The sequence below is a fragment of the Myotis yumanensis genome, unplaced genomic scaffold (assembly GCF_028538775.1).
Source record: "Myotis yumanensis isolate MYYU_CA2020_CCGP unplaced genomic scaffold, mMyoYum1.0.hap1 SCAF_12, whole genome shotgun sequence".
In the NCBI taxonomy this organism is placed as follows: Eukaryota; Metazoa; Chordata; class Mammalia; order Chiroptera; family Vespertilionidae; genus Myotis; species Myotis yumanensis.
In genome coordinates this window covers 17,099,344-17,114,398 of record NW_027223763.1, presented here as the reverse complement: position 1 = coordinate 17,114,398, position 15,055 = coordinate 17,099,344, and the positions used below count along the sequence as shown (strand labels likewise).

General features: G+C 37.0%; 1 protein-coding gene across 1 annotated transcript in view; it reads left to right on the top strand.

Annotated features, from left to right (window-relative positions):
* Positions 1-13,069, top strand: part of HSDL2 (hydroxysteroid dehydrogenase like 2) — a 38,964-nt gene extending 25,895 nt beyond the window's left edge. The window contains exons 7-11 of the mRNA XM_070430900.1: positions 300-494; positions 2,254-2,325; positions 3,938-4,084; positions 6,484-6,612; positions 12,774-13,069. Coding sequence (XP_070287001.1) covers positions 300-494; positions 2,254-2,325; positions 3,938-4,084; positions 6,484-6,612; positions 12,774-12,886 — 656 coding nt within the window. The 3' untranslated portion in view covers positions 12,887-13,069. The remainder of the gene's footprint in view (positions 1-299; positions 495-2,253; positions 2,326-3,937; positions 4,085-6,483; positions 6,613-12,773) is intronic.
* Positions 13,070-15,055: the final 1,986 nt, after the last annotated feature.

The following is a 15,055-nucleotide window of genomic DNA, read 5'->3' as shown; positions in this document are numbered from 1 at the left end:
CAGTGCTCTTTCTGTTATACCTTACTGGCTTCTTGAATCTCAAGAATGATATGCAAATTCTTAAGTATTCTGAATCAGAAAAATCTAATTGACTTTTGCTGTGAGTCTCATGAAGAAGTTCTATATAAGGCAGTGTTGTGTAGAGCAAGGAACATATGTTTTCTATCCAGTTATGCCATGTAGCAAATGCTTCAAGCTCTCTGGACCTTATTTTCATCACCTGATAAATTAACTGTCTTGCTGTTGCTTCCATAGTCCTGTTTGATTTGGAGTTATGGATGCGTATGTTTTCTCTGCAGCCATACACACGGCTGCTATGGATATGCTGGGAGGATCCGGTATTGAAAGCCAATGTAGAAAAGTTGACATCATTGCAGATGCTGCGTATTCCATTTTCAAAAAGCCTAAAAGTTTTACTGGCAACTTTATTATTGATGAAAATATCTTAAAAGAAGAAGGAATAAAAGATTTTGATGTCTATGCAATTAAACCAGGTAATGCTTATTATTTTTAAATATAGTGATGCATTTTCCCACATTATCTGCAAGGAATACACATCTCTTTTTTGTGTGTGGTTTTGTGATTATAAAGTTAATATGCTCTTTTAAAAGCTGTCTTCCCAATAAAAGGAATACCCCATACCAACACATCTTAAAGAAGAAAGGAAAAATAGAAGTGAGTTAAGGGATATACACATGCAGAAGGTCACATCAACTATTAATCATTTCCAAATCTTGAAACCAAATATGAAAATTAGTTTTAAAGTTGATCTTAAAATCACAGAGTAAAGATTTTATTCAAGGATACGGTAACAGAAGATACAGCAGTGTTGTTTTTTTTTCCACAAAAACTTTTTAAGATTATGGGCTTTTTCTAAAAGTTTATCTCTGAGGTGCAGTCTCTTAGAGTAGCTTAATGGTAAATGATGAAGGTGAGTGAGCAGAGTCTGTCCCATGTACAAGGGTGTGATGTGAGAAGTTCTCAGCAGTCCCCTTGTTCACAAATCATTCTTCCTCTCTGAAATTGCCGATGATGATCGTAATGATAATGCATTTTACTTTATGTATAAATTATAACACACACTAAATAATAGACATATTTAATATATGTCATATTTAGTTTATTTGTGCTAAAGTATATTTTAAATATTACTCATTAGATTGAATGTTTATGTTTGTATCATCCCTGTTTCTTCAGTTTGAACTGAATTGAATTAAATAGCTCTTCACAGTTTTACAAAGCACTTTTATATACATTGTCTAGCTAATCTCATAGCAATCCTGTGAAGGAGGCAATATTGTTTAGTGAGTAAGAACATGGAGTTTGGGAAAAGACAACTCAGGTTCAGATCCCAATTCAGCTGCACTTTAGGTGAGTCACCACTTTCTCTGAGCTTCACTTTCCTTACTGGTAAAATACTATAATGATACCTTCCATACAGGGTTTTGGTAAGAACAAAATGCAATAATGTATGTAATGTGCTTGGCACAGTGCCTGGCATATGCTACAATCACTGTATTCAGTAGTTAATATTTACAGTAGAAAAACAGGTCCAAAGAGATTATTAAACCTTTGTCTAGGAGTATCAGCTAGTAAGTGGCAGAACCTGAATCCAAGCCAGGTCTTCTGGGGCCTGGTATAGTGTAATTATCACTTCAGGTATTAAAGATATAGTGACTTTATGCACAAAATTTTAAATTTGATTTAAATTAAAAACCCTATTTTAGATTTGAGAGTGTTGAGAACTGAATATGATTAGGTACTGTGGGGAGTGTTAGGTTATAACAAACCCAATGCATTCCTGCCATCCAGTTTTGTTTTGTTTTTGACCTTCTGAGAGGGAGGAGCAGACATACAGAGACAAAGAAGGGGACAAGTCCTTTTTTAATAAGGAATTCCCTTCTCTAAAGGGGCCAGATAGGAAACGAGTCCTAAGCACCTTGGAAGGATGTAGCCATAAGGGTTTCATGGATAGATGAGAAGGGGGCAAAGGCTCCTGGGAGAGCAGTTAAAGGCTTAATGTGTGACTCTTCGATTAGATCTTAGGGATGATTTTCCATAGGAAAGGAGGATAACTGGGTTGTGGGGAAAGTATTTTAGCTGAGTGGTCAGGCAGTTTAACAGTTCTCATGGGGGTCTTTGCATTGCACCATTTAAATAAAAACAGATACAATGTTTATTAAACAGGTGTTAAAATCTTAATATATTGAAGTTCTTACGGTAACCTGATTATTTTGGGGGTCATTTTTTTAGGCCATCCTTTGTTACCAGATTTCTTCTTAGATGAATACCCGGATACAGTTACCAAGAAAATGGAATCACATGGTAAGATATAGACCATATTTTATGTAGAAAAATAAAGATACTTACATATTTTTTCCAAAATAGAGAATTGGACATTTCTGTCTCCTGCTGGTGCTGTGTGCAGGGCTGACATGGGGCCTTCTGTTACCTCCTCTGCTTAAAAGCTACTCTCTTCAGCATGCTGAGATGCCAGGGTCCTCCCCTTCCCTGTCTATCAGCTGTGCTTTGGGTGGGTGTTCTTCCCAGGATGAACCACCAGTAGGACCTCGCCTTCTGTCTGCTTCTCTGGTATTTGGGAGCTGTGAAATTGGATTGAAATATGGGGGCACCCTGGCCGGTGTGGCTCAGTTGGTTGGAGCATAGTCTCATACACCAAAAGGTGGTGTGTTTGATTCCTGGTCAGGGCACATCCCCAGGTTTCAGGTTCCATCCCCAGTTGGGGTGTGTGTGGGAGGCGACCAATAGGTGTTTCTCTCTCTCTCACACTCTTTCTTTCTCTCCCTCTCAAACTCAATAAATAAATTTTAAAAATTAATAAAAAGATAGCTACTTTAAAAAGAAGAAGAAATGTGGGGATTTCTTGAAATCAGTATTATGAAACAGAGGGATAGATTTTAGTATAAGATCAGAGTCTGATGAGAACCTTTCTTCTTTGTTGAGGTGAGCAGAGCTATTCTTCCATTGAGATCTTTTATGAGGTGTGAAACACGGGCAGTCCTGTGTTTCTGAGGCTGACTTCCTCTACCTTAGAGCTATTGACCTTTCTTCCTAGATCCTGACAGTAAATGGTGTGTCAGTCCAGGTGATGTTTAGTATTTGTCTTTTTTTTTTTTGTACATTTAAAAATATATATGTATATATATTTTACTTCAGAGAGGAAGGGAGAGGAAGAGAGAGAGATAGAAACAGCAGTGATGAAAGAGAATCATTGATTGACTGCCTCCTGCACGATCCAGGACCGAGCCTGCAACACATGGGCATATGCCCTGACTGGAATCCTACCTGTGACCTCCTGGTTCATAGGTTGACACTCAACTACTGAGCTGCCACAGCCGAGCTTGTACATTTTTATATTTATTTAGTGTGAAATTAGGAGAAGCTGTGTTGGGGCTGCTAGCTGTATGCTTGTTTGTTTTAAATAATTGAGATGCTCTAAATGTATCTTCCCATTAAAGCTTACATAGTTGTAGTCTACTGACTCTACTGACTATGATCTCCAATTCAGCTCCACTAAGTACACAGTTGATATCTCCATCTTTCTGATTCTGGTGTGTTCTTTTTTCATTTGGTTTTAGAATTCAGAGTGGATAATAAAGGAGTGATTAATTAATACCCCCTAAAATTCCAATAGTTTGTTTAGGCCCATTTATTATAAGCACCGTATACTTTAGTAGTGGTTTGCTCTTTTTAAATCTAATCTGAGAATCAGTCTTTTACTTGGAGAGTAAAAATTGATGTGTTTGGCTGTTATTCCGTTATTTTGATTTATGCTTTCAGATGCCACTGAATATATTTAAGGTCACTTTGGTCAAACAGGTATAATTGGTAGCAAGTTTATTCTGTTAGTTAATTTTGTGTGTGGCCTTATCTTGCCTAGCCTTTAAAGCCATTTTCATCAACAATTATTTTGCAGGTGCTGGTACAAAGTTGAAAGAAGAGCTGCAGCCACCATCAAAACCACCTTCTGGAGCTGTGAAAGAAACGTTTAAAATCGTTAAGGCCTCTCTCAGTGATGACCTTGTTAAAGCCACTCAAGCAATTTATCAGTTTGAACTCTCAGGTAAGGATTACGGCTGGTTATCTGAGAGTTTCAGGAAACAAAGGAGGATATTTCCCTTGGACAAAAATCAGCCTCCAGGAATCCCCTATCTAGCTGACTGTATGGAGAACCCTTACCCTAGAATGTAGCCATTTCAGAATAACCAATAACTACCGATATGTATTTTTAAGTTAATATCAGTGTATATGGACATATATAAAATAAAATTTTGTTACAAATACTTTCACTGTTAAGTAATTGAGAGGAATCCTACTTAGAAGGGCATGTGGATCAAGACAGGTGGTGTAATACAGTAATTTATCTTCCACCGTGAGCGCTTGCCGTTTTTATTTTTGAGATGATTCAAGTCAGTCTGAATGTAGTCAGCTTTTTAAAACCTCTCAATATTTTTCTTCTCAATATAGTACTAACATGGTAATGACAGTTTTAAGACTAGCTACTTCATTCCTACTGTATGGAAACTTTGACATTATCAGTTCTTTTATTTTTTTTCTCCTCTATTTTATCTTAATTCATCTGTACCTTCCTGTTTTTACTTGCTTTTCTTTGTTTTTGTTTTTTTAAAACATGTTTCTATTGATTTCAGAAAGGAAGGGAGAGAGAGATAAAAATATTAATGATGAGAGAGAATCATTGATCGATTGAGCCTGCAACCCGGGCATGTGCCCTGACTGGGAATTGAACCGTGACCTACTGATTCATAGGTTGACATTCAACCACTGAGCCACACCAGCCGAGCTTTCCTTCTTTTTCTGTCCTTAGAACCCACGTCCATTGATTCAATCACTCTCTTGCCTATATCCTAAACTTCTGGACCTCTTTGCTTATGTCACAATCTGCCAAAAACCTAGTCCTGACTGAATCAAACTATCTGGCTGCCCCATAGTTGCATCTAGACTGCTAAATCTGCTGGAGAAACGAAAAAATAAAAATAAAAAATCACACCACCCAGTGGATCTGTACCAGTAGAAATTCATCATTGTCCCTCCTCTACTGGGGTCTAAGCAGCACCTCAGAATTCTGTGTTTCTGTGATAGCTTACTACCTCATTTTCCACAGTGACTATTTTAAACCTCAGTGTTCCTCAAATCTTCCCTCTCTCCCTTCACCACTTCCCTGCCAGTTTCAGTGGATAATCCCATCTCCTCTTTTACAGAGATAATATAAGCCTACAGATAAATTGCTTCAGCTTCCTTTCATCTGATATTAAATTAACCATTATAGGCATCATCCTCTCTTCTCCTCCCAGTAGAATAGAGCTCAACTCTAGATCAGTGCATCTCAAGCTTTAAAATTCATGCTAATTACCTGGTTTCAGGCTACAATGCAGAATTTGACTCAGTAGGCAGGTCTGAGGTGGGATCTGAATTCTGCATTTCTGACAGTTGATGACAGTATTCAGTCCATGGGTCCCACTTTGAGTAGCAAAGTTCTAATTCCGTTTCCTCTGGCTTCCTCAGGGACTTTGTGCTATTAATTGTGCCCTCTCTTCCACCTGTTCATCCTGCAGCCTCCTTCTCAAATGTATTTTAACGTTCTCAGTCTGTTCTATTATTTTAAACACAATAAGTAAAACTTATTTTCATCTGCGATTCATTCTGCTGTGGTATCATTTTTCTTCATTCCCTGAATTTGTTTTCACCAAGGTCCTTGGTGGCTTCTGTGTCACCAGTGGGCATTTGTCATTCTTACATTGTCACAACTCTGGAGTATTTGATGGTGTTGACCACTGTTTCCTTCTGGAAATCCTCCCTTTCTTGGCTTCTTTGACAAGAGCTTTCCTTCTCTATCTGTAATCATGCCTTCTCAGTATCCTGTGTCAGATGCTTCTCCTTTGTCCTTCAAGGATGTTCTTCAGATCACTGTCTTAGCACTCCACAGACTTTCACTAGGAACCTCCAACGACTCACAAGACTTCAATGACCATATGAATAGATTACTTATATATCTATATTTCCAATCTAGTAAGACTTCATTTGACATATTCACTTGGCTAGCACAAAGATGCCTCAGTTTGAAAATGTCCAAAGCAACTCACCATTCCCAATGCCAATATCCACTCTCTTTCTATCTTCTGATCCTACTATATTTTTTTTAGTTTCTTACCTAGCTAGTTCTTACTTAACTTTAAAATCTCAGTTTCAGTTGGGATTTCCTGGCTCCACATCACCATCCAATTCCTCTTTTGTAAGAACTAGTTTATGCAGAGTTTTCAAAGCCTAGCCTAGTGCCAGGTATAAAATAAGTATTTAATAAATATTTGCTGAAAATGATAGAGTCCTTGGGATTTTAGCCTGGGAAGAAGCAGTATATAAGACTATTATAATTGTAATGTTATTAAGTTGAAGAAGAACAGGGCTTCTTTGGCATTTATTTCTATATCTTTACCTTCCGTGTAGGTGAAGATGGTGGAACATGGTTTCTTGATCTTAAAAACAAGGGTGGGAATGCCGGATATGGAGAGCCATCTGAGCAGGCAGATGTGGTGATGAATATGTCTACTGATGATTTTGTAAAAATGTTTTCAGGTAAGTTTTTAATTTCCTCAACTTATCAATTAATTTATCAATAAATCAACAAACAACAAGTACATCGTTAGTGGGATTGCAGATTGGTGCAGCCGCTATGGAAAATAGTACAGAGGTTCCTAAAAAAATTAAAACTAGAACTACCTATGACCCAGCAATTTTATTTCTGGGTTATTTATCAGAAGAAATCCAAAACACACATTCGAAAAGATATATGCACCCGTATGTCATTGCAGCATTATTTACAGTAGTCAAGATATGAAAGCAACCTGAATGTCCATCACCGGACAAGTAAAAAAAGAAGATATGTTACATATATATATATGATGGAATATTACTGGGTCAGAAAGAATGAAATCTTACCATTTGCAACAACATGGATGGAACTAGAGTATTATGCTAAGTGAAATAAGTCAGAGAAAGACAAATACAGTCTAATCTAAAGATTCTTTAATAAATTATTATTAATTCTTCTGTTTTAATCTTCATAAATTAAAGATCATAGTGCATTCTGTAGATCTTGCCTTCCAATTCTAATCCAGGATGCTCTATACACTGAGCCAAACAGGCTAGGGCTCTTTTTCACTTTTTTGATGGTATATTTTGAAACACAAAAGTTTTTCACTTTGATGAAGACCACTTTATCTGTTTTTTTATCTTTTGATACTTGTGCTTCTGCTATCAGATCTAAGAATCCTTTATCAAATCCAAGTTTTGATAATTTACCCTTATGTTTCCCCCCATGAATATTTAATTTTAGCTCTTATAATTAGGCCTTTGACCAATTTTGAGTTAATTTTGTATATGGTGTAAGGTAGGAGTCCACCTTCATTTGTTTGCATGTGGCTATTCATTTGTCCCAGTACCATTTGTTTAATAGGTTATTCTTTCTCCATTGAATGGTCTTGGCAACCTTGTTAAAGAGCAGTTGACCATAGATGTATGGGTTTAATTAAACCCATATATATATATATATATATATGGGTATAGTTAAACATAAAATTACCATAGGATCCAGCATTTCCCCGTCTAGATATATACTCAGAAGAAATGAAAACAGATACTCAAACAAATACACATATACATATGTTCATAGCAGCACTGCACAATAGCCAAAAGGTGAAAATAACTCAAGTGCCCACCAACAGATGAATGGATAAATGAATTATTATATATAAATAAATTATTGTATAAAACTAGAGGCCCGGTACACAGATTTGTGCACTGGTGGGGTCCCCCAGCCTTGCCTGCGCCCTCTCACAATCCGGGACCCTTGGGGGATGTCATACTGCCAGTTTCGGCCCAATCCCCAGCCTGGCCAGTGCGCAAAGTGGCCAAGGAGGAGCCGGAGCCTGAGCTGGGCGCCGTGCCACTCCAGCTCATCCCGGCTCCGCTGCGCCTGCTGCCACCTCCACTGCCACTGCTCAGTAGCACTGCTGCAGAGGTGGGACAGGCTTGCACCACTGCAGCTGCACTCGCCAGCTGTGAGCCTGGCATCTGGCGCCCATTGGTCAGCTGAGCGGCGCTCCCACTGTGGGAGCGCACTGACCACCAGGGGGCAGCTCCTGCGTTGAGCATCTGCCCCTTAGTGGTCAATGTGCGTCATAGCAACCAGTCGACAGGTCGTTCTGTCACTTAGGCTTTTATATATAGAGATGAAATATTCAGCCATAAAAATAAATGAAGTACTATTTCATAGTACAAATTGGGTGAACCTTAAAAACATGTTAAGTGAAAGAAGCCAGACACAAAATATCACCTATTGTATGAATCCATTTACATGAAAAATTAGAATATGTAAATCCATAGAAAGCTGATTGATGGTTGTCAGGGCCTAAAGGGAGGGGGAACTGCTAATGCATAAAGGGTACAGCGTTTCCTTTTGGAGTAATAAAGTGCTTGGGGACTAGATAGAGGTTGTGTGGTGGTTACACAACATTGTAGCTATACTTAAATGATACTGAATTGTTCACTTTAAAATGGTTAATTTTATAAAAAATAAATAAAATGGCTTATTTTATGTCATGTAAATAACACCTCAATTTCAAAAGATATATATATATATATATAAAGTGTTTTGGGCCTTTCCCCCTTCCACTCTTGAGAGGTAATTTGGCTTCAGGTCTTTTTGGTATTCCTTTCTATATTTAACCACATTTTTCAGTGTTTTCATATTTCTCAATGTTATATTTATAGTATTTCTACTATTTTCTTTAGATTCACTAAAGAGTGATAGGTAAGATTTAAATTCTTTTATAGCACCTTGATTCTGCTTCACCTCCCTCTTATCCTCCCAATTTAATTATTTTATAATTTTTGCTTAAATTAATACTCTGTGTTTAAATAATGATTATTCTGGCATAGTTTGCTGCTGAGTCAAATAGTATATTATTATTATGTTTCCCCTAAGAAAGAACTTTTATTTTTCCTGGTCATAAATAATTGCCCTATTTCTTCCCCATTAAAATACTGATAAAGAAACTAAGCAAAATTCTCCTATACTTTTCTCACAACCTCTTGATACAATTTCTACTCTGCCAAATGTGTCCAATTACCTGACAGTCTGCTTTTTTTCCTGGAACCCTTTGTCTTCTTGTTAAATTCTGAACAGGTAACTCATTATAATAGCCTGCTACACAGCTGTGATTCTAGCTAGAAGTTTCTTTAACTCTCTCCTGCATTGAATCTCCTATTTCTGTATCCCATGTCTTCTCTCTTGGTTTGCATCCTCATTTTGGTGTCACAGATTCTCCAGTAGCTTCATGAGAAAGGATACAAAAGAGGTCATTTTAATAAGTGTCTAAAACTACTTGTATTCTACCAATTCATTATTTGGCTGGGTAGAGATTTCTGGGTCGAAATTAACTTTCAGAATTTTGAAAGCATTGCTTCATCTGCTTAGATTACCATTGAGAATTTGATACTATTCTTCTTTTTAATCTTTTGTTTCTACTCCTCCCTTTCTGAAAGCTTCAGAATCAAAATGATCTTTCTCTGTAGTGTTCTGAAATTTCACAGTGATACAAGGTGGTGTGGTCTTTTTTTCTTTCATTTTCCTGGGTATTTGATGGGCCTCTTGGGAATGTATCTTACGTTATTTCTTTGATAGTTCTCTTGGTTTTCTTAGTTCTCACATTTTGGAGAAAACATTAGCTCTCTGATTTAGTCATCTTATTTTTAAGAGATTGGCTCACCTTATTAATTTATTTTGTTTTGTTTTGTTTTGCTAATCCTCACCCGAGGATATTTTTCCACTGATTTTTAGGGAGAGGGAAAGAGAGAGGGAAAGACAGGGAGAAACATCGATGTGAGAGAAACACATCAATTGGTTGCCTCCGCAGGAGCCCCAACCAGAGCCCAGGCCTGGGAGGATCTTGCAACCAAGGTAAGTGCCATTGACCGGAATCGAACCTGGGACCTTTGGTCCTCAGGCCGACACTCTATCCACTGAGCCAAACCAGCCAGGGCCTTATTCTTTTTTTTTTTTGAGTTGTATTTTTTTTCTTTAGTTTTTTTCTTCTATTACTTTTTTTTAATAGTAAGGAGAGACTTTATTTGAAAAGATTATTGGGGTAAGGGCCAGAGAGAGGCTTTTCCAATAGCGAGTCTCGAGATTGTTACAATAGAAAGACAAACATTAGTGTCTATAAGTTCTGTGACCAGAGATGTGCAAGTGTTTCCTTTCTATTATATTTTTTATTGATTTTTAGAGAGAGAGAGATAGAGAGAGAGGGCAAAACATCAATTGGCTGCCTCCTGCATGCCCCCTACCGGGGTTTGAGCTCACAAACCCCCCTCCACCGGGCCTGTGCCCAGACGTAGAATGGAATGCAACTTTCAATGCACAGGATAATGCCCAATGAATGGAGTCACATCAGCAGGGCTGTATTTTAATGTTGCCTATCGAATTTTTAATTTCCAAGAGCTCACTCTTGTTTTCTCTTTCTTTCTTCTCTTACTTCCCCCTTCTTCCTCTTCACTCTACCCAGTTTCATTCATTCCCCTTCTTCTTTAGCTTCTCCCCATTCTTCTCCTTCCTCTCCCTCCCCCACCCCTTTTCATCCTGTTCTTTTTTTCTCCCTCTTCCCTATGCTTCTCCTCTTCCCCCTTTCTCCTCCAGCATCCTGTTCTTGCTATACTGGTGTTATATCTTCTCTTATCAATGAGGACATGAATTATAGAATTTACTTGTTATTCATTTACTTTGTTTCAGTTTTCTTCTGCGCTACATTCTCTGTTTCCTCCAGATTGCTGTTATCTGTTTTTTTGTTCTGGGGGTATTTTGTTTTTTGTCTCCTTTTGATGTCCATTCATCTTTATGGGCAAAGCTCTATAGAGCTGATTGGAACCTCTCTAAGCATGAGTAGACTGGTGGGCTTATGGACTGGTGGGTTCCACTGTAGAGTGACAAGAGCAGGGAGCCAGTTTTGTGGCTGAAGGGTATCCGAATATTAGTGTTTGTAAATTCTTGGAGGGGTTGTTCTGTTCCTTCAAAGAATAAAAATCTTCCAGTATCTTCCATGTAAATTAAAAATTATCCCTTAATCTATTATTTGTGAATGCAGGTATTTTCGCATCACATTTCCTTGGACTAGTGCTCAGCTCAGTTTATTCATTAAAATGAAAGAATTAGATTTGATCCTTTCTATCTATAACCAATCTATAAATGCTTTGCTACAACTATACAGAATAATTTAAAGGTATCTAGTAACTCAGTATGTATACAATATATTAACCCACACATTTTTCTACAAACAGCCTGTACATGGCCCAGTGAAAGTTTACTTATGTACCAGATACATTTTGTGCCCTCTAGAGATATGACCTATATATAAATTGGCATAATATAGCCCAGAAACTATAAATGAGAATAAGTCACATAGAACTTTGAAATGAAGCATCATCATATACAAGTAGTGTGACATACAGAAAGTCCAAATCCTCTCTGAGCCTCAGTTTCCTCATGAATTCCTCTGTGTCAGACTCTATACTAGCACTACAATGAGAGTCGCAAATAAAAACAAAGTTTCCTCCCTTGGTGAGCTTCTATTTATTATATGTTGTTATTGGTTATAGTTATGTTTTTAAGCTCACACTTTATATCCTGGCATTTCTGTAGTTAAAATCATGCTAACGTACACTTTTGTGGCCATACCTATACTTTTAATGATCATTTCTTAAGAATATTGCCCTAACCGGTTTGGCTCCGTGGATAGAGCGTCGGCCTGCGGACTGAAGGGTCCCAAGTTCGATTCCGGTCAAGGGCATGTACCTTGGTTTCGGGCACATCCCCGGTGGTGGGTGTGCAGGAGGCAGCTGATCGATGTTTCTCTCTCATTGATGTTTCTAACTCTCTATCCCTCTCCCTTCCTCTCTGTAAAAAATCAATAAAATATATTTTTTAAAAAAGAATATTACTAGTACACGTAGTCCTCAGGTTATGTCGGACTCGAGATACATCGTTTCGTAGTTACGTCGCCATCTCCCATTTATTTATTTTAAAAAAGTTCCGTCGTTTTGACGTATGTACTTATGTCCTTTATGTTTTTTATTATTTATTTACCACAAGTAAAGGTCAGGAATTATCATCTTTCTTCTAATTTTTTTTTTTTTTACTGTTTCACTTCATTACTGCTGTGTGTGTGCTCCATGTGAGTGACATAGGTGCTTATGTAAGTGGGTTCCGACTTATGGTGAAAATCGAGTTACGTTGGGCTTGTAGGAACGGATCTCCGATGTAACCTGAGGACCTACTGTATATGTATTTAGGTTTTTTTAAAAAATCTAAACTTAAAATGTTAAGAGTTTAATGAACTATATTAGACTGGAACATAAAATAGGTAATATTTGTTTGCCTCAATTCATTTGAGGGCCATGTATCCTTGGGAGTACTGTAACAAGTTTATAAATGTTGCATCTTCAGCTTTTTGCTATAATCTTTTACTGATTGTTGTTTTTATATTATCTTATAAGATATTGTTAACATCTAACTCTATGAATTGGGATTCCCAGGATACTGATTTTAAAAATGCTGTAATAGAAATTTCTGTTTCACAGACTTACAGAACTCCAGAATATTCTTTTCATAATGCATGTTCTTGAAGCAGTATTTCCTAAGGGTACTAATTGATGCTTTTTCCTCTCTCAATTTCTTGTTTTAGGGAAAATGAAACCAACAATGGCATTCATGTCAGGAAAATTGAAGATTAAAGGAAACATGGCGCTAGCAATCAAATTGGAGAAGCTAATGAGTCAGATGCAGGCCAAGCTGTGAAGGAAAAGAAAAAAATATGTCCATGTCCAAACTCAGAAAAGTAAACGGGCTCAATAGTTAAAATCTAATGTTTGTTTTCTTCCCTATTGTATTATAAGGATATGCGTGTCTGTCCTGGAAGAAATATAATTTCTGTATCTATAAGACTTGAAATTATAATTAAAACAGTTAGCAAAAACATAAGCTCCATTAAGTAAATTCTGACATTCTTTTTTTATATTTTGTGAGTTTTGCCCTCTGAGCTATAAACCATTTACCATCTTCTTCTAGGAAAAGTATTATGAGCAACCAATCAAGGTCAAGCAGTAAAGTAACATTAGCTCTTTTCAAAGCTTTTTCCCATGGAAAATATGGCCTGTCACTTCTAAAATTTTTAATTGGGGGTTGTATACCAATGAAAATCGTAATGATATTTTAGATTTTTATATGCTTACTTTAAGGAAGGTAGTCTATAATACATTTTCACAGGAATCACATAATAAACTACTTAATAAATACTATTTTGAAGACTAATGAAACAAAAATGGAGTTTTTCATTTTGTTAACTAACTTTCCAGGTATAAGTCATCTATAGGAAAATATTAATGTAATTGAACTAATATATATCCTATTTTAAATTATGTAAAAGTGAGCTAAAATAAAATAATTTCTCTCCAGAAATATGTACTTGCTAACAATGTTTTGAAATGAGAACATTAGAATAGATGGTTGTTACAGGCTTAAATGTCTGCCCCCAAAATTTTTGTGTTGAAGTACTAACTTCTGGTATCTCAGAATTTGACTCTTTTTGGAGATAATGCCTTTAAAAGGTGATTAAATAAAAATGAGGCTTTTAGGATGGGCCCTAAACCAATCTGACTGATGTCCTTATAAGAAGGGAAATTTGGGCACAAAAGAGAGACCAGGGATGCACACAGAGAGGAAAGACCATGTGGTCATCTGCAAGTCAAGGAGAGAGGCCTCAGAAGAAACCAAATCTACTGACACCTTAATCTTAGACTTCTCCAGAACTGTAAGAAATTTTTGTTGGTTTAGCCACCCAGCCTGTGGTATTTTATCCTGGCAGCCCTAGCAAACTAATACAATGGTTGGTTTGTCTTTTTTTTTTTTTTTTTATTTAAGCTAAACTTTAAAAAAACCCTTACCTTTCATTTTAATCAGTTAAAAATACTTGCTGAGTGTAATACTTTTACTTTCTCACATTCAGCTCTCTAATATTATTGTGCTATTAAGCAACTTAGCTAATTCTGACATTTCATATAGAATCATAATGTTAAGGGATTTAATGTGTATTTTTAAATGGGGAAACAGGATCAGAAATGGGAAAGGACTGGCCCAAGGCCAAAATTAACAAGCCCTATCCAACAAAAACTTCCCAGTCATTGGCCTTGAATAGAACTTGAAGGCTTCCCCTCCCCCTCCATGGAGCCCATATGGATTGACTTTGAGTAGTAGCCTCACAACACCATTGTCATCTCCCAGTCATTTCTAGCCACAGGAGGATCCTGGTCATGTGAGATGTTGCCATCTGGCTCCTTTTCTACTGACGTTTTCTAAAGACTTCTCCCCTTTCTCTGCATTCTCCAAATGGTCTCAAAGCTTTGGGAAATAAAAAGTAGAAAATATTGTTTTATAAAAGTAAAAAATACTGTGAGGCAAAATATCTGGATTCTGGTCGATAAAACACATGAACTTGGGGGAAAAAAATTCTTTCCACAGGACCCTAGTTTTCACCTTAGTAACTGAGGGAGTTGGATGAGGTCATCTGTAGCCCCTTTGTGCTCATTATTAGGAAGTACTAATCAATCTGTGCGTCATCATGAACCAAAAGGTCACCGGTTCAATTCCTGGTTAGGGCACATACCCGGGTTGTGGGGCCTAACCCTAGTAGGCGGTGTGCAGGAGGCAGCTGATAATGTTTCTCACATTGATGTTTCTTTCCCTCTCCCTCTCTAAAATCAATAAAAAAAATATTTTAAAAATATATAATAATAACGGTATGGAGGAAAAATTCCCTCCATACCATTCTTTATTATTATTTAGACAGTATTTTGAAGATAGTTGGTTGCTAGTAATCCTGTATTTCAACAAATCCTCTTACATAATACCACGTAATCCCCTTAAGTAGAAGGAAAAAAAAAGTTTTTCCCCTTTACCTATCTTGTTCTT